Source organism: Schistocerca serialis, chromosome 5 (assembly GCF_023864345.2).
Source record: "Schistocerca serialis cubense isolate TAMUIC-IGC-003099 chromosome 5, iqSchSeri2.2, whole genome shotgun sequence".
Classification (NCBI taxonomy): Eukaryota; Metazoa; Arthropoda; class Insecta; order Orthoptera; family Acrididae; genus Schistocerca; species Schistocerca serialis.
Window position 1 is genome coordinate 574,787,581 of NC_064642.1, and position 19,946 is coordinate 574,807,526.

Sequence of the window (19,946 nt, forward strand, 5' to 3'; positions counted from 1 at the left end):
CTGAATGCCTTTGTTACTTCATACCAGCATTGGAATTGAACTTTTACTCTAATAAGGTTAGTATACATTTTCACTTTTCCAAGCACTTAGTAACTATAGATGTTACATTTTCCATTGTGATGTATAATTAGTGTCCATTATATTAAAAAAATAGTGAAAAGTGGTACATAGTTACTCCGATTGACTTTACTGTTTTACTTCTTTTCTTGAACTGTTTGTCACTATATTTTCTGCTATATTTAAGATTTGATTGTTAATTGTATTTGCTACCTGTGACTCATCATTTATATCCCTTTCTTTTAAGCCAATAGTGACGTTATCGTGTTTTTAACCAATTGTCTTTAGTTTCACTACTTTCCATAAAGCCCTAAGTCTGTTGTCAGAATTACAGATGTTGGCATAATGAGCATGTTTCTTGATTTTTTTAAATAATTTTGAGTAGTTTTTGTCATATCAACCCTTGCAGGATCTTTACCTGTTCTTGTGAGAAGATACAATTCCCATTTTCTTTTGAAAGATGCTTTTATCCCTCTAGTGATTGATGGGTTTTACTTGGCTGTTTAATGTCCTTTCTGATGAGCTTGTGTGGAAAGCTATTTTCCAATGATGACATGAATTTATCATGGGTTGGATTAAATTTTGTCAGCATTTGCTGTATTGTAAATTTCATCCAGATCATCTGTTCTAAGCTGTTTTTTAATTTGTTCTGGAGCCAATAATTATTCAGATCCATTTCTAGTGAGGATCATCCACACTGTAAGACACTATCTCATTTATCTTGACAACCTGTGCGTAATGATTCTCGACACCACTGACACTAATATTAATTTCACTCATCTTTTCAGTGGTAAGGAGATTAAATTAGGGCAATTCTCCTGTATGTTTTCCTTTGTAAAGCTTTTACTTCACTATCCTCAGTTTCAGTTACTGTCTGTTTCTGTACACGGCTTTGGTGCCGTTAACAGCCTTTAGATACGACTAGAATTTCTTTGGATTTTGTGAAAGATCATTTGACAGTATTCTGCTACGCTAGTCATTGAATAAGTCATGCATTGCTCTCTTTACAGCCAAATCTCTCAATCTATAGCCCTAGCCCTATGCTTTGTGTTACACCTTTTATGCAGTGATCTCTGTTTCTTTAGAATTTCTTTACAGTGACTATATACCATGGAGGGCCCCTCCGATTATGTACTGTTCTACTGGTTACATATCTGTCCACTGCATGCTCAGTTATTCTTTTAAACTTGAGCTATAGCTTCCTTACATTCTCTGCCATGTGCTGAAAGTTTCAAGTTCCTCATCAAGATGTTACATTACTGATTTTTTATGTAGTTTACTGAACATTTTACTGAACTTTCTGCTTGTTTTAGTTGTCCTTTGTACTTTTGTAATAATTGTTGCCACAATCATGTCATGGTCACTGATGTCAATATATATGTGAACATCCTCAAAGAGGTCAGATTTATTTGTTGCCATTAGCTCAAATATATTTCCTTCATCAGTGGGGTTCCGAACTATCTGTTCTAGGTAGTTTTCAGTGAAAGCATTTAGTTATGTTACACAGGATGTCTTGTCACGTCCACCACTAAAAATTGTAATTTCCCCAATTGATTGTTGGATGATTAAGTCTCCACCAATGATTGCAGTATGATTGAGGAACATACGTACAAGTGAATTGAATTTTTCTCTGAAGTTTTAAGTTACATCAGGAGAAGAGTCTGGTGAGCTATAGGATGATTCAATTATCATTTTATGCCCACACATGATTCTGAGTCTTGCCCAAACAATCTGACATGCAGCTTCAGTTACTATCTCTGTAGATTTGAGTTCTTGTCTACTGCGACAAATACACTACCTCCATTTATTTCCTATATGTCTCTCCTTTCAATATACTCTTAATTTCCCCAAAAATCTCATTAAATAAAGAGGCATCAGATTGTAGCTATTTCTGTAGATTATATAGAATTGACAATAACAGCCATTAATACACAAAGATTTTCTCTTGTGTGTCTGTCACGTGTGTGTACTGTGAGGCTATGCTTTAATAATCACAGTCAAAATGTTTAAGCAAGTTAAATTTGAGCAGGCACCCATTTTAGTATCATTTTTAATGTTGCAGAGACTAATTTGTGATTCTTTGGACTTTAGAAATTATAAATTTTATACTGTGATCTGAAATATATAGTTTTGCCGTTGGATATAATGGCTTCGCAGTTATATTTCATACTGAGCCACTGTTCATATGAAATTTTCCGTAGATTTAGCAAAATGACCCATAGTTATCAGTGAGATGTTGCCGAAGATTGGGCTAGTGATGAAATTATGATGTATGTTTATAAACTAACAGTTAAAGTTCTGTCCATCAGTTTTGGTGATTTTTGAAAGAATCTGTGCTCAGTGGTGACAGTTGTTAAACCTTGAATTTGGCTATAGATTGACAGGCAAAAATTACACCTATAGCCAAATGTTTAACAATCAATTCATTTCTTCTTCTTCTTCGGTTGTCAACCCACAGGTTGGTTGGCAGCAGCACGCCATTCCGTTCTTTTGTCAACTTTCTTCTTCATATCTGCATAGGTCTGGCACCCGATGTCATTTATTACTTGTTGAATGTAGCTTAATCTAGGTCGTCCTCGGCGAGTTCTTCCTTCAATGATTCCTTCTAATATTCTCTTAATGAAATTGTTATGCCGTAAAATGTGACCTATGAAGGTTATTCTTCTTTTCTGTATATTTCGCCAAAGAGATCTGTTTTCTTTCACTCTTCTGAGGACATCTTCGTTTGTAGCCTTGTCTCGCCAGCTGATTTTTTCCATTCTCCGGTAGCACCACATTTCGAATGCCTCTAATCTTCTCTTTTCTTCTTTTCCACTAGTCCAAGTTTCACATCCGTAAAGGGCTGTACTCCACACATAGGTTTTCATGACTCTCTTTCTTACGTCTAAACTAACATTTCTACTCGTCAGTAAGTTTCTTTTTCCATTGAATGCTATTTTGGCAAGTTGTATTCTGTTTTTAATGTCACTTTTGCTCCTTCCATCTGCTGTTATTTTGCTATTTTTCTCAAAAAGAAGTTGTCTTAAATTAATGCCTGTTTTGTACTTGTTGTCTTTTTCAGGGACATGAATCTTGCTTCGAATAGAGGTAATCACCTGTTACTGAAATTATTGAAACACAGGTATCCATTGATTGTAGACAATGAAACAGTACCAACTTTAATTGAATGGCTTAGTGCTGACAGTACTCAGCAATGTAAGTAATATTTGTTGTTTATTTATTTTCTTTTGTATTTTGCTTCATGTGGCAAATGTTTTTAAAGAGTTTTTCGACTAGAATCCATACAGAATTTTAAATATGCACTAAAAATGCCACATTTGTTATATTTTGTAAGTGGCAAAGATCACGAGAAACATCATTACCATCACCAGAAACCAAAATTTTCTGTAGGTCAGAGTAACTGATGGCGCTTTGTTTGGTACTTGTCTCTGTATCTCAAGTAACTCGATGCAAGACTGAACTGGAACAAGACTGAGTTTGGATTATTTGTACACTGAACTTTGAGAGTCAAACATATAAAAGACTGATAGGGAAAAGAGAAGAAAAACAGACAAGATCAAGGAATTTTTTTTTTCTTGTCTGCAGGATTCAGAATAAATATGACCCAGTGATGAAATAAGCATCCCAGTGTATGGTTTTTCTGACATCTGAATATTTAGTTCATAATACAGCAGTAGCATGTAGTAAAGGATGTTTTGTACAATCTTTTGTTCCATTTCCTGTCATACTTTTTAAAGGAGTAGGGCAAAGAATGAATCTGCATGTCCACTTACATACTTAAAGCTCAGTATCTGAGAGTGTTGATCCTTCTGATAAACATCTCATGTACTTAGCAGAACATTTTTACAGTCTCTCTGACTCAGGTTTTCTAAATGTTGCTGCAGAAATGAGAAAATAATCAGTTTTCTTTCACCCATTCTCATGCAAGTCACTGAGTTGACAGTGTGCACAATTGCGCCCCTCGCAGTACATATGAGTTCTTTGATGTTGTCTTTTCCTCTTTTGGTGATTCCAAATACTCGCACAAGAACACAGTAGAGTTTTGTATATTGTTGACTTTTCAGGTGGAGTAAACTTTTTGATTATCTTTGGTTGATTTTACATTTACCTTCAACTTAATGTAGTTTTGCCAGGTTACTGTCAAGTATCTGACTGGTGTGACAGAGTTAAGGCCATAAGATTAATGCAATACCTCAGTAATGTTGAATTTTCTCTCCTGTATTATTTAGGGAACTAAATCTTGACTTGGGCAGAGCCTCTCATATCTGTGCAAACCTAATACAATTAGGATGTAGCAGGTTCCCAAAGGGTTGCATCAAATATCTGGACGACGAGGGTTCATCAATAATAACACATACAAACAAAGAGCTCCATAACATTTTGCACACACAGTGACAAAATGTTGTCATTTAAAAGAAAACTATATTGGCAGAACAGATTTTGTTATAAAGAAAATATTTAGCATAAGAAGGGTGTGAAAGTGCACCTGAAAAGCTATCCCCATTTATATTCAGAAAATGGTCAAACTAATAGCTGAAATCTAGAATGAGATTTCCACTCTGCAGCGGAATGTGCGCTGATATGAAACTTCCTGCCAGATTAAAACTGTGTGCCAGACCTAGACTGGAACTCAGGATCTTTGCCTTTTGCGGGCAAGTGCTCTACAAACAGCTACCCAAGCACAACTCACGACCTGTCCAGTACCTCGTCACCTATCTTCCAAACTTCACAGAAGCTCTTCTGTGAACCTTGCAGAACTGGCACTTCTAGAAGGAAGTTTTAATAGCTGAAATATTTAAAACTGTAATAAAGCTGTGAAATGACACTTTAACCGTTGCGGCACCAAGCCATTTTCAGTATCATATTACCAAAGGGGGTGGGTACTTTGTGCCCACCATAAAAAAATTAAAAAATAAATAAAATTCGTTAAATGTTCTTGAATTACATTAACATGCTTCTGAAAGATCTATTGATGCATAATCTGGATCCAGAACCTTAATATTACTTTGAAAACTGTTTTCAAAAATGCATTTTATATATTTTACTTTAAGTTTATGAAGTTTAATTATCTTGAGAAAAAATAGTAGTAATTATTGTTATAGTACTATTGAAGTACACTTTAATTTAAAAATATGACAAAAACTTGAGGTAATTTACAAATAGCTTAGGCACATAACATAGTTTTGTGAGAAGTTTTTTTTTTTTCACCACTTTCTTCGGAATCTACTTCACTCTGGGAACGTACAACAGCTTTTTTTGTTGTGTTTACCACATGTGTGTGTCTTACAATTGTTGCAGATTATCATTGTTCTGTTCACTTTGTTGTGCCTTTCTGCTTATGAACTGCTTTCACGAACACACAAATGACATCTACCTTTACTTTACCTCTATGAGCTTCATTTGCATCGAAGTTCTGCTTGATTTTCCATCCAAGGATACCCTCCATACTTGAAACTACAGGCTTTGGCAATCCTGCAATATTTGTTGCCCTTTCTTCAATGTATGGTTTCGTAAGCTGTAGTCCCAGTTTTTTAAGAGAAAGTCGCCACTTATTAGGTTTTTTCCTCTTAGTTGAATATTTCCTCACCATTTGATCTATCATGTTAATGTCACCTTCAGTTTCATTATAATATAAATTTCTAACTGTTTTCTTCTTAGTGTCAGTAGGTGGACCAGTTGCTGCATCATAATGTTGAGATGATAGAAACAGCAGATTTCTTTTGGTTTTTTTTTCATGGGCCATATAAAAAACAGTTGTGGTTGGAATATTTCCAGTACTAGTATCACTGAAAGCAAATTTACTAGAATATAATTCTTGTCTTGAGATATCTTTCAGTTCTTGAGGTATATGTTTCCTATTAGCTTGTAATGTTCCCATGAGAGTTAACTTATGACTCCTCCATAGATCTTCGGCCAAATCAGTTGAAGTGTGTAATATCTGTCTGTGGTGACATTTCGCCCTGAGTTATGTATAGGAACCACCAGGTGTTCGACCACAGCTGCAACGGAATTTGATTGTTGTGTACCATCGTTTCTTTTCCCAGCATAAGACTCCATACTGATAACATATCTGGTTTTAATGTCTGTAAGCATGCATGTAAGTATACTGTATTTACCAGGTTTTTCTCATTCATGAAGACCTTGAAGGGACACCTGCCATGGAACAATGACAACATTTCATCAGTAACAGTGTGCATCCCAACAGAATAATATTTTGGCAGTAATTCATTCATTTTATCAAAAACTTTTGATATTGTGGCGAACTTATCACACTTGCTGTGATCGCTTCGTAAATCTCTGTTATCAAATCTTACTATTTTAGTAAGCTGCTGGGATCTGGTTTAGCTCATGGTAGCAGTATAAATAAACCTTCTTTAGGAGTAGGACCATAAATCTGTAACAGATGACTTACTGTTATTTTTCTTCCCCATAATAATAAGTAGCCCTATATATGCAAAGAACTCAAGTCTGTCTGCCTTGGGTATTTTCTGCCTCTATGCATTTTCTTTGGTATGCTTTATTATGAAGTTGACAATTTCTGGAGACAAAAACTTTTCAAATGATTCTCTTATTGTTCCTACTTTACCTTCGTCTCTTATTCTTTCTCTTTCTGTCACTGTTTTGTGCTACTCGCCTTCTAATGTGAGGAGGTATGGAACTATAAATTTTTCCAGTGCTTGTAATATACTTGTTACTAACATCACGGGCTGCGTCTTCATCAGTTTCAGGTGCCCAGAGTTCATCTTCAGTGTCTGTAGGTACTTCATCACTGTCCACATCCTCGCCCACAACACATTCCTCTTTTCAGGGTCAGTCACTACATCATCAGTTTCATCAGATTCAATTTGTGAATCTGTAGATTCTTCCAAAATCTGTGATATTTCTCTGTCAGTAAATGATTGTTGATACATTTTCAATCACACTTCTGTCTAACACTGGACTAAGTGCCACTGAACAGGAAACAATAAAGAACCAAAGGGAAGTGAATGACTGTTGAGACTATTGTTGCTGTCAACCCAGAGAAATACAACGTCCATGTGATCTAAGGTCACATAATTCTATTATTTGTGGAGTAAGACGACTGTTGTGGGAAGTCGCATCTACTACCAAGGGGGGAAGACTTTATGGCCACCTCCCTTAAACTTAGATTTTCCAGCTAAGCTTAAACAAAAAATGTAAAACATAAAAGAATCTGGACTAAGACTTTATTAAAGACAATAAATATTTTTTATAAAATTTTTAAAAATAAAGTACTTCAGTTGATTTCAGTATTTTCAAAAGGTGGGCGTAAAGTACTCCCCACCCCCTCCCCCCTTGGTATTGTGAGGGTTAATCTCAGAAACAGCAATATATGTGATAATATATTGCCATCTGTGCCAGAATCATTCTTTCAACTAGTCATATATGGAAGTTTTCTGAGTAGGCTTGTGATTTTCTGAGCAGGATTGTATTTTCTTTGAGAAATGCAAGAGAAGAGTGTCTGCCAGTTTACCTGTATGTGTTCATGGATTGTAACGTTTCGTACATTATAATGAGTTGCATTTCGTGTAAGTGTCTTGTAGTAAATTCAGCCTTATTTTTAGAAAGAAGATTCAGCACCTGCCAAATATCTGTATATGGTACTTGTAGTATATGTATGTGATACATTCAGTGCTTGAGTCTCCATTAAAACCACCATGATTATTGCATAGTTCTAGAAAATTTAATTTCCGTGTACTCCTTGATGACTGAGTCCCTGTAATTTGAAACATGACTTTATATATATAGGTATATGCTCAGACGAGATCTTGTTATTATTAACAAATCAGTGTTCAACTACTACTAAATTATTTTGTCCTTAATGAGCTGCTGGTTCTAGATGTAGCTCTTGCAAAAGGTCCCAGTGAATAGACCTATACATCCATTCATTCCAAAGGAATATTATAAATACCCTGAACTCTGAGTACATAACTATATTTAACAGGGAAAACAAGACTGATTGTTTTTGCTGGTATCAAGATACGTTTTTAATCCTTCAGCTGTCTCATCCAGCCTACATTCCTTTGCATTACCCACAGAATGAAAAGATTGTTACATGCTGATCCTGTTGTGTCGATTGTGTGGATTCACATTTGCATTATCGAGAGAGTTTATTTTGTGGCCAAGTCCGTCTTCGTCCAATATTCTTTAGGTCTATGTATGGTTCACCACAGATCTAGTTTGCAGAAGGTGATGTAAATTGGCCCTGCTGTGACACCAGTCAATATTGGTCAACATCTGACGCACAGGCTTCTTCTCAATTGAGAAGTCTATTGAGCTCAGCTTTTCTTCACTTCCAGTCCTGCTGTAAATTTTGCGTTGAGATACACACTCAATGGACTGTTGTCATGCATCAGTACTTTGAAGTGATAATAAATTTCTCACCTGCATGATGGAAGGAGGAAAATGGGCAGAAAGGTGGCTGTTTCAGGGGTATATGCTCCAGGACAACCGGAAAATCTGGAAATTTTTCCATCTGGGAGAAAACCCGGGAGTTTTTCAGAACTCTGGCAATTTTTCATTGTTTTACTCTTCAGTTAAATTTTTGTAGTTAAATTTTTGTAATTTTGACTGGTAAGAACTGATAAACAGCAAAATGTGTCAGAGGCTTTAGGACGAAGGCTATGGAATACATCGTAACAATAAACTGCTGCCGACGAGTGTGACATCACAACTGTTTACATTAAGTTCGTTTGAGCAGTTGCCTGCAACCTACTTCTCATATCAAATGAAAACAAAACGGATTTCTGTGGTTGGGAGCTATCAAGTGAATTAAAATACATTCACATAATTACGGAAAGCTAACATACATGATTAATTTGTTTTATTTTCCAAGTTTTTGGCAACCGATTGCCTTGGAGAATGATAAAGTTAATTTTGTCAGCTTGCCAATTAATTAATTAATTGTGGCTTTTATTAATCTTTTCCCCAGAGGCAGTCACTTTGTTGGAAACGAAGCGTTTATTCCACACTATTGGCTAGTTTAACTGTCATTGAATTTGAAGTGTCATTTTCATCTTCTGGCGTGTTTGGCAGTATGCCATAATCAAGAACCAAACGAGATAATACAGTACTGGTACTCCAAGAAAATTTGCATCCCGAAAACAGCAATGCAAAGTTTAATATCAGTTCGGGTTCTACTTCATTGTGAATCTGGACATATGAATTTGCACTTTAAGCTGAATTATGCATTTTAGTAAGGTGTACGAAATTCCGATGCTCTTGAAGTATCCTATTTCTTTTATGACGTCATGCAAGATCTCTTAATACTATAGACGTACAAACGTATGGGCTTCCTAAGTCGTCATAGCTGTCCATGTAACACCTGTTTTCTGATACTCTCTGGCAACTGCTGAAACGAAGCTATTTCTAACATGTTTCAGGAAAATATTGCAAATGGTTTTTTGAAAAGTGTCAGTTTGAAAGTAAATTTCCTTTTATGCAAGATGAATGTGTTACGTGTGCAAATGTGCACTGAACTTCTTAAACCACAGAGTGTTTGACACTCATTTAAAGCTTAACATGTTGAGGACTAGCTACTTAGAAGAATTTCAAGTCCAGAAGACCAGACATAGTTATTATTTAAAATTTTACTGACCCATTTCTGTGATGTATCTTAAAGTGTAATAAATGCAAAAATGACCAATTTTATATGTGAAAGGTTAACTTTTTTATAGCTACGCTATGTGCTTTAGTTTAAACCATTAACTTATCTTATTTGTGTATTCACATTACATAACAGTGATGTTGCTGTTGGCTGACTACACCACGTGACATGAGCTATGATTGGCATAAAAAGGGCATTTCAATCTTGATTTCAATGCTTCGGAAACTAATGTGATGTCTCGAATTTATACTTTCATAATACAAATACAAATATGCGCAGTGTATCATAGTATGAAAATATGCAGCATAATTGTTGCTGCACATCGCAGATATTTCCAAAAGTTTTTTTGTTTCCCAAGTTTTTCATTCTCTTGAAGTTCCATTCTGGTGTATGAAACCTTTACCATTCAAAGGATTGATATTTTTAGAGCTCCAAGGGAAAGCATTCTGTCACTTATCAGGGATAAGTGTATTTTCCACCTTGGAAGAAGGGTATTTTCACGTGGGAAAAAATGTGTTTTTAACCAGAAATCTGGGAAAAGTCTAGGAATTTTTTTTCTTTAAAGTTCTCTATGTAAAAATTGCCCATGGCCAGTGGCAGAGGAGAACACTTGGCCGTCCCATTGATTATTCCATATTACCAGTGGAAAAATGCTCCTTCTGGAGCACAAGAGAGGCTAATATGCTCATGTTTTAAAAGACTCTAATTGAACAATGGGGTACCAGCAGCCTCATTCTACCTTCCTCAGCACCTTTAAAAATTTTCCCAAAAATGTTGGCATAGGAGCATGTCACACTCCTTTTAACACGCAACTAACACACCTCTTACTCCCCTGACTGTAATATCCATCCACTCTCACTTGCCCATTATCACTAACTCATTCAACCCTGTTAATTGTCTATCTGTGTGTGTGTGTGTGTGTGTGTGTGTGTGTGTGTGTGTGTGTGTGTGTGGTTTCTATCTTTGACTCTCTCACAGTCACAGTCTCCGTTGTTCTGACCTCCCGCTGCTTCTCCCCTCATGGGCACTATCATCCTCTTGCTCTCTGTTACTGCTATTAAAGGCATTATATGCCTCCTATCCACATATCAGGAAGTGCATGCTGTTGCATGCTTACATATTTGTTAAATAGTGGTCATGTGTGTGCCAAAATAAGTAAAACTATTGTAAATACCATACCTGAAAATTTCTTTCAAAAGTCAGTCAGAGAAACAACTCTTGAATATGAGAAGTGCTCAGCCAGCAAGTTCATTTTGGCTTTTTGCTACACTTCTGTAAATACAGAGACAACACTATACTGGACACAACTTTGTCCAGGGTGTCCCTCACCTGATTGCTAATATCAGCGAAAGTTTGAGGTCTGATGTGATGTTCACAGTGTTCTACAATAGACGCCAGTAGTTCATAGTCACTGGGTGCTTATGATGTAGTTTCATGGTATAACTACACTTTTTTAGTTTGCACTTTACTGAGAAATTAGAGCAGTTTTCGTTGAATGTTTGTTTATTCATGCGTATTCTTTAAATTATATATTTGTATGTTGATTATTCAAATGAGTAAACCAATTTTAATATTTCTTTACTGTATCTCTATGGCATTTCTTTTATTACTTGTTGACAATGTGTTTTAATGGCTTTGCTGGTAAGTGTCATCCTGAACAGCAGAAGGTTGACCCTTGGTCTTAAATGTTGTGCTGTGGTTTGACTTACGTGTAAACCTGGGCATCTCTCTAATGAAGTGGGCAGAATTGTTCTCAGATCAGAGGAAGGCAAGGACATATTAGCTCCAATATGATCACTGTGGTGGTCAAACAAACTTTTGGTGAGACGACATTACTTTGTAGCAGACACTATTGTAGCTGCCATCATAGGTTGTACTGAAAACACTTATGCTAAATCACCATATTTATTTCTTATTTTTCCTCATACAATTATAGATTAAAGACTCTTTTCTTTATAGTTAAAAATATTAAAAAACACTAGTTAGCTTAATGTTTTGTTGCTTTTTATTTACAAATATTTACTATTTACACAAATGTTCACAATTTTGACCAAGTGTTATCCATTCTCTGGGATACATCTTTTATCGTCATCACTGTATACAAAGTTACGTCTGCATCTGAAGATTTTCACAGCGAAGCAGCCTGTCCTGTAACTGCCTAGCATGACTTCAGAATCATCTGTGTGGAGTCCTGTATTTTCATCATTCTGCACCTAAACAGTACAGAAATACTTTCATATAAGAAGTGGAAATACTATGTTTGACACACCTCTAAAGCTACTACTATGTTTGACACACCCCTAAAACAACAACAACAACAACTACTACTACTACTACTACTACTACTACTACTAATAATAATAATAATAATAATAATAATAATAAGAAGAAGAAGAAGAAGAACGCCTTTTTACTTCTCTCCTTTTCTGCTACTCCCTCCCCCTCCTCTCTTCTCTGCACTCCATCTAACCTGACGACTGCACCTAGCTGGCCTACCCTCTCTCCACCTCTTCCCTGCATGTTCCCATTAACAACATTTTACCGTTCCCCGTCCCAATGCTGCTATCCCTCCCCCTCCCTGCCCCATCTCCTTCTTACCCCCAGTCGGTCACCTCTCCCATCATGTGCTGGTGCTTGCAGTATGTCTTCAACTGTGTGTGTGTGTGTGTGTGGGCGTGCGTGTGTGTGTGTGTGTGTGTGTGTGTGTGTGTGTGTGTGTGTGTGTGTGTGTGTGTGTGTGTGTGGGCGTGTTTTTTTTTTTTTTTTTTGCAGTAAAGGCCTTGTTGGCCAAAAGCTGATTTTGTGACAGTCTTTTGTTGTGCCTGTCAGTGACTCAGCATAATATTGTAAAAGAGAGAACTTCTTTAAGTAATGAGTACAAAGGGGAGAGGGGGGGGGGGAGATATGGAATATTGAGAAGGAGAAAAGTTTCACATAATGTGCAGTAATGGCACAAAGAGGTACATAATGTAGATTAAAGGTGGGTAGGAACTGCTTCAGTTGTATATGGATGTGGGAGGGGTGGGGTGGGGTGGGGTGGGGTGGGATGAGTGGCAATTGGCCATTGTCTGGAAACAGTTGGAAACTGTCTTGGTCGTGGATGTCAGGCTTCAGGCTGCTGCCTTGGCTGCAGTGACATTGGGCCACCTCAGACAAAGGGTTCGGTACCTGGCTAGTAGATATTCACCAGATGGTGAATAGCGAACAGTGGTGATGCTGTGAAACTCTGTGTAGAATGCGAATGTGGGTGCAGGTTGTACAGCCATCCGCTTTATGGCTTAAAAACAGGCTTGAGATATTGCTCACTGCTGAAAGTCAACTGAAGTTGTCCAACAGAGGAAAGGCAGCTGGATGTGATGGGATACCTATATATAGACTATGCAAAAGAACTTGCTCATTTTCCAGCAGCAGTATATCGTAGATCCCTGGATGAGTGAAGTGTTCCTAGTGATTGGAAAATGCACAGGTCATTCTCGTTTAGAAGAAGGGTTGTTAACAGATTCGCAGAACTATACCCTGTCAGTCCAAAAAAATTCTGAGACACCTCGTAATGTTATGTAGGACCTCCTTTTCGCCAGTGCAGTGCAGTAACTCAGCATGGCATGAACTCAACATTTCGGAAGTCCCCTGCAGAAATATTGAGCCATACTGCCTCCACAGTCATTCATAACTGCGAAAGTGTCTCCAGTGTAGAATTTTGTGCACGAATTCATCTCTCGATTATGTCCCATAAATGTTTGGTGGGATTCATGTTGAGCAATCTTGGTGGCCAAATCCTTCAGTAAAATTGTCCAGAATGTTCTTCAAACCAATAAAGAACACCTGTGGCCTAGTAACATGGAAGAATGTCATACATAAAAATTCTTTCATTGTTTGGGAGCATGAAGTCCATGAGTGGCTACAGATGGTCTCCAAGTAGTCGAACATAATGATTTCCAGTCAGTGACTAGTTCAGGTCGACCAGAGGACCCAATTCCTTCCATGTAAACACAGCCTACACAATTATTTACCCTCTCCCAGCATGCACAGTTACTTTTCGATAACCTGGGTCCTGGCTTTATGGTGTCTGTGTCACACTCGAACACTACTATCGCTCTTATCAACTGAAATCAGCATTTATCTGACCAGGCCATGGTTTTCCAGTCATCTAGGGTCCAACCGGTATGTCCACGGGCCGAGATGAGAGGCACTGCAGGTAATGTCGTGCTGTTAACAAACACACTCGCGTTGGTCGTCTGCTGCCACAGCCCATTAATGCCAAATTTCACTGCACTGTCCTAACGGATTAGTTCGATGTACATCCTACATTGATTTCTGCGGTTATTTCATGCAGTGTTGCTTGTCTATTAGCACTGACAATGCTACGCAGATGCTATTGCTCATGGTTGTTAAGCAAAGGCCACTGCCCCATCCGTGGTGAGAGGAAATGCCTGAAATTTGGTATCCTTGCCTCAATCTTGACACTGTCAATCTCAGAATATTGAATTCCCTAATAATTTCTGAAATGGAATGTCTCGTGCATCTAGCTCCAACTACCATTTCACATTCAAAGTCTCTTAATTCGGTTCATGGGGCCATCATATCAAAAACATTTTCACCTGAATCACCTGAGCACAAATGACAGGTTTGCCAATGCAGTGCCCTTTTATACCTTGTGTTCATGATACTACCAACATCTGTATATATGCATATCACTAGCCCATGATTTTTCGTCACCTAAGTGTATACAACAATATGAAACTGTCAGAAAAGTTCTCCTTTGGAATGCTGTTCAACTTGTGAATCACAGTGGCTTGAATGTCAGTTATGCCATCAAAGCACTTGCCCTTCTTCAGAAAAGAATTATCCACGTTGTGCATTTTAATCAGGTTCTGGTAGTTGTCCACATGTAGTTTTTGTTCAAGAGTCTAGGTGTATTGAACAAAATTAACACGTGCTTTTCTCTTTTCAAAACATTCTGGAAAAAGTCTTGAACTTTTGGTTTAGAGGTGTTGTTCCATTGTGATTTGTGAGACAACACAGACATATTATGGTTACATGTCCACTATTTAACACTGTGTCTTCACAAGTGACAGCTCAAATCACAGTTGTTGTTTACAGTTGTTAGTTCATGTTACAACTATAGTAATTGCGCTGACATCACCTAAACACTAGAAATAAAATCGATCATGAAAGTCTTTGGATGGACATTGTGGGCCTATATTATTGACAAGTGTGTTGCAGAATTTTGGAACACTCAATGGTGGTGTGTTATGACATTTCTGGGGACTGAAAAATTTTCTCTGTAGCAATGAATATATATTCTACGAGCAATAATCATATGAAACCCAGCTGCCTCTGTTCATCCACAAGACACAGCTGAGGCAGTACATACTGGTGCCCAGTTTGAAGCTGTGTTCTTTGTCTCCCAGAACCTATTCAATACAGTTCCAACTATCGTCTAGTAAAAAAAATATGAGAGTGTGGAATATTAGAAAAGTTTTCCAATTGGTTTGCATAGTTTGTAACTAACAGAACACAACATTTAATTTGTACCAAACAGAAGGTTTCAGATGTAAAACTAATTTCAAGTGTACACCAAGAGAGTGGGACCAATACTTCCACTATATATATGTACTTTAGTATCACTTGTAATCCCTGCACCAATCAATCCTCTGCATGTCTTCCTGAATTATGCTACAATTTCCTAATGTAGGTAGACCTCTGTACTTAACAGCATTATCCATTAAAAGCCTCTTGGGACTTCCAGTGATTCCACTTGGTCATATATATTTGGTGTGGAAGTTCCATAAGGCCTTTCATTGATAATCCTGTTAATTATGAGGTCTGTTCAAATAATTCTGGAGATTTATCCACAAAATTTCCATACATGTGCCTTTTACTTATTTGTACATTTTCTCCTTCAAAACACTCTCCTCTACAATTGATACACCACACCCAGTGTTGTTTCCACTTGCAGAAGCAGTCTTGGTAGACTGGAAATTAAAAAAAATCTATCTCATTTAGTTTTTTGTGCGGTAGTCTTGCACCAACAAGTATGAACAAGTGGATGTGTTATCATGATGCAAGAGCCATGAATTGTATTGCCACATTTCAGGCCGTTTATTTATCACATTTTCTCATAGGTGTCGCAAACACGTCCCAGTATTAGCATCGATTAACAATTTGTTCCTGTGGTACGAATTCATGATAAACTAATCCTTCAAATTCAAAGAAAACTATCAGCATGGCTTTGACATTTGACCTGACCTGGCGAGATTTTTTTCCTTGGAGACCCTTTCCCGACCCATTGTGAAGATTGAAACTTGGTCTCAACCTCACAACTGTAGACTTATGTCTCATAATCATTTACGATTCTCTTAAGGAACATCCCGTTCTCATTTGTGCAATCCAAAAGCTTTTCACAGATGACAAGGTGAAGTTCTTTCTGGCTTTGATTCATGAGCCGTGGGATGAAATTGGCAGCAACACAGTGCATTCCAAGATGCTGTGTCAGGATTTCATGAGATGACCTAACTGAAATGTTACATTCTTCTGCAATCTCTCAGTCTGTCTGTCTTCAGTTAGCATGCACAGTTTTCTTGATGTTTCTGACATCAGCTTCGTCGGTAGACATAAGAGGGTGTCTTGAATGATGGTCATCTTTCACTCCCATCTGGCCATTTTTTAAACCACGTGAACTTTCATAACACCAAGTGCGAATTAAGCACTCATTGCCATAGGCTTTCTGTATCATTTGATGTGTGTCTATAAAGGTTTTCTTGAGCTTCACGCAAAATTTAGTGCAGATGCATTGCTTCTTTAACTTTGCCATCTCAAAATTTGAGAACTGTGCAGCACAGTATTCTACTCAGTACAGCACTGAACAATAACTGACAGACATACAACACTGAAACTTCTGGCAGTTACACATTAAACGAAGACATTTGCAGGGATGCTAACTGCATATTGCTCCAACACACTATTTGTGCAAAATTACGAATGTTCCAGAATTTTTTGAACAGACCTCGTACAGAGAACTAGCTACATTAGAAAATTGCCGCAAAATTAAGGAAGACATGAAGAGGATTGATTGGTGCAGGAATTATTCAACATTAACAAATGTAACTTATTGCACGTAAATAGACAGAAAGACCCACTTTTGTATGACAGCACAACTGCAGAACAGTCACTGGAAATCACATCCATTAGATATCAGGGAGTATGCATACAGAGTGATTTCAAGTGGAACGACAACTTAAAACTAATTGCATGTAAGTAAGGTACCAGGCTGAGACTCAATGAAAATCCTCAGGAAATATAATCCACCCATAAAGAAGCTAACTTACAAAACCATCATTTGATCAACACTTGAATATTGCTCATCAGGCCGGGTTCCACACCATATAGGATCGATAGAGGAAATTGAGAAGATCCACAAAGAAGAGCAACACATTTAGTCACAGATTCATTTAGTAAGTGAAAAAGCTTCATATAGATGCTCATACAACTCCATTGGGAGACATTACAAGAGAGGTATTGTGCATAACATCATTGTTTACTGCTAAAATTCTGAGAGAGTGCAGTTTTAGAAAAGCCAGCTGATTGCTACCTCATACTGGTATCTCACAAAAAGACCCATAAGTTTTAGAAAAGCCAGCTGATTGCTACCTCATACTGGTATCTCACAAAAAGACCCATAAGGTAAGTGCAGAGAGAAATGAACTCACACATTTGCTTATGAACAACTGTTCTTCCCTTCTTCCCATAGGCCATTCAAGACTGGAACTGGAAAGAGGGAGGGAGGGAGGGGGGGCGGGAGGGGAGTGATTGTGGTGCACAGAAAGTACCTCCATGACACACCGCCATGTGGTTTGCTCATTATAGACAAATATTGATTTTCATTACTATATATTTTCAATTTTCTTCTGTTCTGCAATCAACAGTGATGCCGAGAAGCTTTCTGTTATTGATTTATCAGCAGTAATTGTTTACCTTGAATGTAATTATAAATCGGAGGGTATGACAATGTACACATTGCAAGGGAACAGGTACCATTGCTAAGGTTTACAGACAACACTTCCTTTCAAGCTGGGAGTAAAGAAAACATGTTGGAACTAGTGGCTTCTCATACAGTATCCTGTGAACAAGGGATGAAGGGCAGCAGACAGATTTAGATAAGCTGCGAAGCTGAGTGGATAGTCTAGAAATGGAAAGGAAGTAACATAATTTAACATTTCAGTGACAAATGTAACCAGTCCCTTGTAGACACCTCAAAACTTCATTCCTTTTTACTTGTCAGTTCAGTGAACACAAACTTGGCGAGTCGCCGAGCCCAATATGTAAGTTTCTACTGATAGGTAAACATGGAATGAAATCTCTGTAAATATCATGAATATAATACCTCATACATACACCACATACAATCCTGTTGGGTAACCATTATTTTTGAGGAAGACTTTTAAGAGTTCTGGTGCAGCCATCAAATATCTCAATTACAAATCAAAAGAATAAGATAAGATAGGATAAAGTGTGTACCAAAGCTTATAGACAGGCATTATTCATGTGCGCCTTATGAAAATGACATAGACTGAAAACTACTAAGTGACTTTCAAAATATGTAATGTAGACATGGATGTAAACCTTTATTACTGATGCTATGTTGTGATAAATGAATGCTCTATCACTTTACTCCCTATTTCTTGTGGATAAATACGGTACTTCAACATGCAAACAGTTTTAATGTTAATGTTAAAATGTTGGCTCATCCATATTTCACAGTGTAAAACACTAAAATTGATGTGTTATTTATACAAGAATTCATTAAAAGTGATAAAGATTCCATAGTCAGTTCTCTCATGACTGTATGTTCTTACAATGTGCTTCCAGACCATTTGTCAGTTGATGAAATAAAATAAAATAATATGAAACAGTGTAGCCAGTCCTCAGTATTAGCAGTGTCACGTTTACACCCATTCGTGTGCATGGCCCGTATACCTCCAAGAAGAGGGCATTTGGAATTCAAAGACATGAGAAAAACTATGTATAGTGATCTCAAACTGTTCTAATAGATCCAGTTTCGTACCATTAACCTGTTGTGCAAAATTGTGAGGTCTTCAGTTATCAACAAAGTGTGGCCAATTTCATGAATTGGCTGTGCCAAGGCCGACTTTTCCAAATTTTTAAGCCAAAAATAATCTATGTTCTTCCTACTTCAACATGAAGGACCTACTAGTCTGACAGTATAGCTCCCATTATAACTGTTACACTGGATTTTGTGAGTGCAAGTTGTATTTATCAACCTCATATTTTTAAATTGTTCCCCAGTTTACATCGTAGTATGTTGTTTGCTTCAAATACGACTTCAACTTCAAATAGCTTAAAAATATTAGCTATGTTCTTCGATAAATTATGGAACGGGATTCTTAACATTCTATGTGGCATTTCCAACCATACACTGTTTCTTACATATTAATTTATTCACTATGTTTTCATGGAATCTGTCAGCTCTGGCCAGCTGTCTTATGATATTCAGCCCAGTTATTCTGTCCTGTTTAGGCATCGGGCCTTTAAATTCCTGAATGGAAAATCCAGGATGGAATAAGGATAGTATTATAAAATGGATAGATTGCTAGTTGCCATATAACGGAGATGTTGAGTTGCATATAGGCACAGCAAAAAGACTTTTAAACAATTAAGCTCTTGGTTAAAATACTTTTTCTGAATTACACAACACATACACACACACACACACACACACACACACACACACACACACACACAACTCACATGACCACTATCTCTGGCTGCCAGGGTTGGACTGCAAGCAGCTGTGTATGATGGGAGAAGCAATCTGGGTGATGGGGGTAAAGAGGAGGCTAGGGCGTGGAGAGGGGGGTGGGGGGGGGGGATGGCAGGGTAGGGGTGGAGGACGGTAAAGTGCTGCTTGTAGGAGCGTGTAGGGATGAGGCAGAGAGAGGATAGGGCAGATAGGTGCAGTTGTGAGGGTGAGGGGAGGGGAGGGGGGATAAAAAGATGGTGGGGCTGTTGGAGGAATAGAGGTAATAGAGGGCTCGGTAGTGCTATTGTGAGAGCAGGGAAGGGGATAGGTGGGTGAAGGACAATGACTAATGAAGGTTGAGGCCAAGAGGGTAACAGGAATGTAGGATATATTGCAGGGAGAGTCCCACCTGTGCATTTGAGAAAAACTGGTGTCGCTAGCAAGGATCCATATGGCACGGGCTGTGAAGCAGTCATAAAATGAAGAACGTTGTGTTGGGCAGTG

At 37.7% G+C, this 19,946-nt stretch overlaps 2 protein-coding genes across 2 annotated transcripts in view; one reads left to right on the forward strand and one right to left on the reverse strand.

The window, feature by feature from the left end:
* Window positions 1-19,946, forward strand: part of LOC126480809 (phosphatidylserine lipase ABHD16A) — a 160,218-nt gene that overhangs the window by 90,974 nt on the left and 49,298 nt on the right. The window contains exon 10 of the mRNA XM_050104134.1: window positions 3,119-3,252. Within this exon, the coding sequence (XP_049960091.1) occupies window positions 3,119-3,252 (134 nt within the window). The remainder of the gene's footprint in view (window positions 1-3,118; window positions 3,253-19,946) is intronic.
* Window positions 11,646-19,946, reverse strand: part of LOC126480810 (uncharacterized) — a 32,756-nt gene continuing 24,455 nt past the window's right edge. The window contains exon 5 of the mRNA XM_050104135.1: window positions 11,646-11,895. Coding sequence (XP_049960092.1) covers window positions 11,740-11,895 — 156 coding nt within the window. The 3' untranslated portion in view covers window positions 11,646-11,739. The remainder of the gene's footprint in view (window positions 11,896-19,946) is intronic.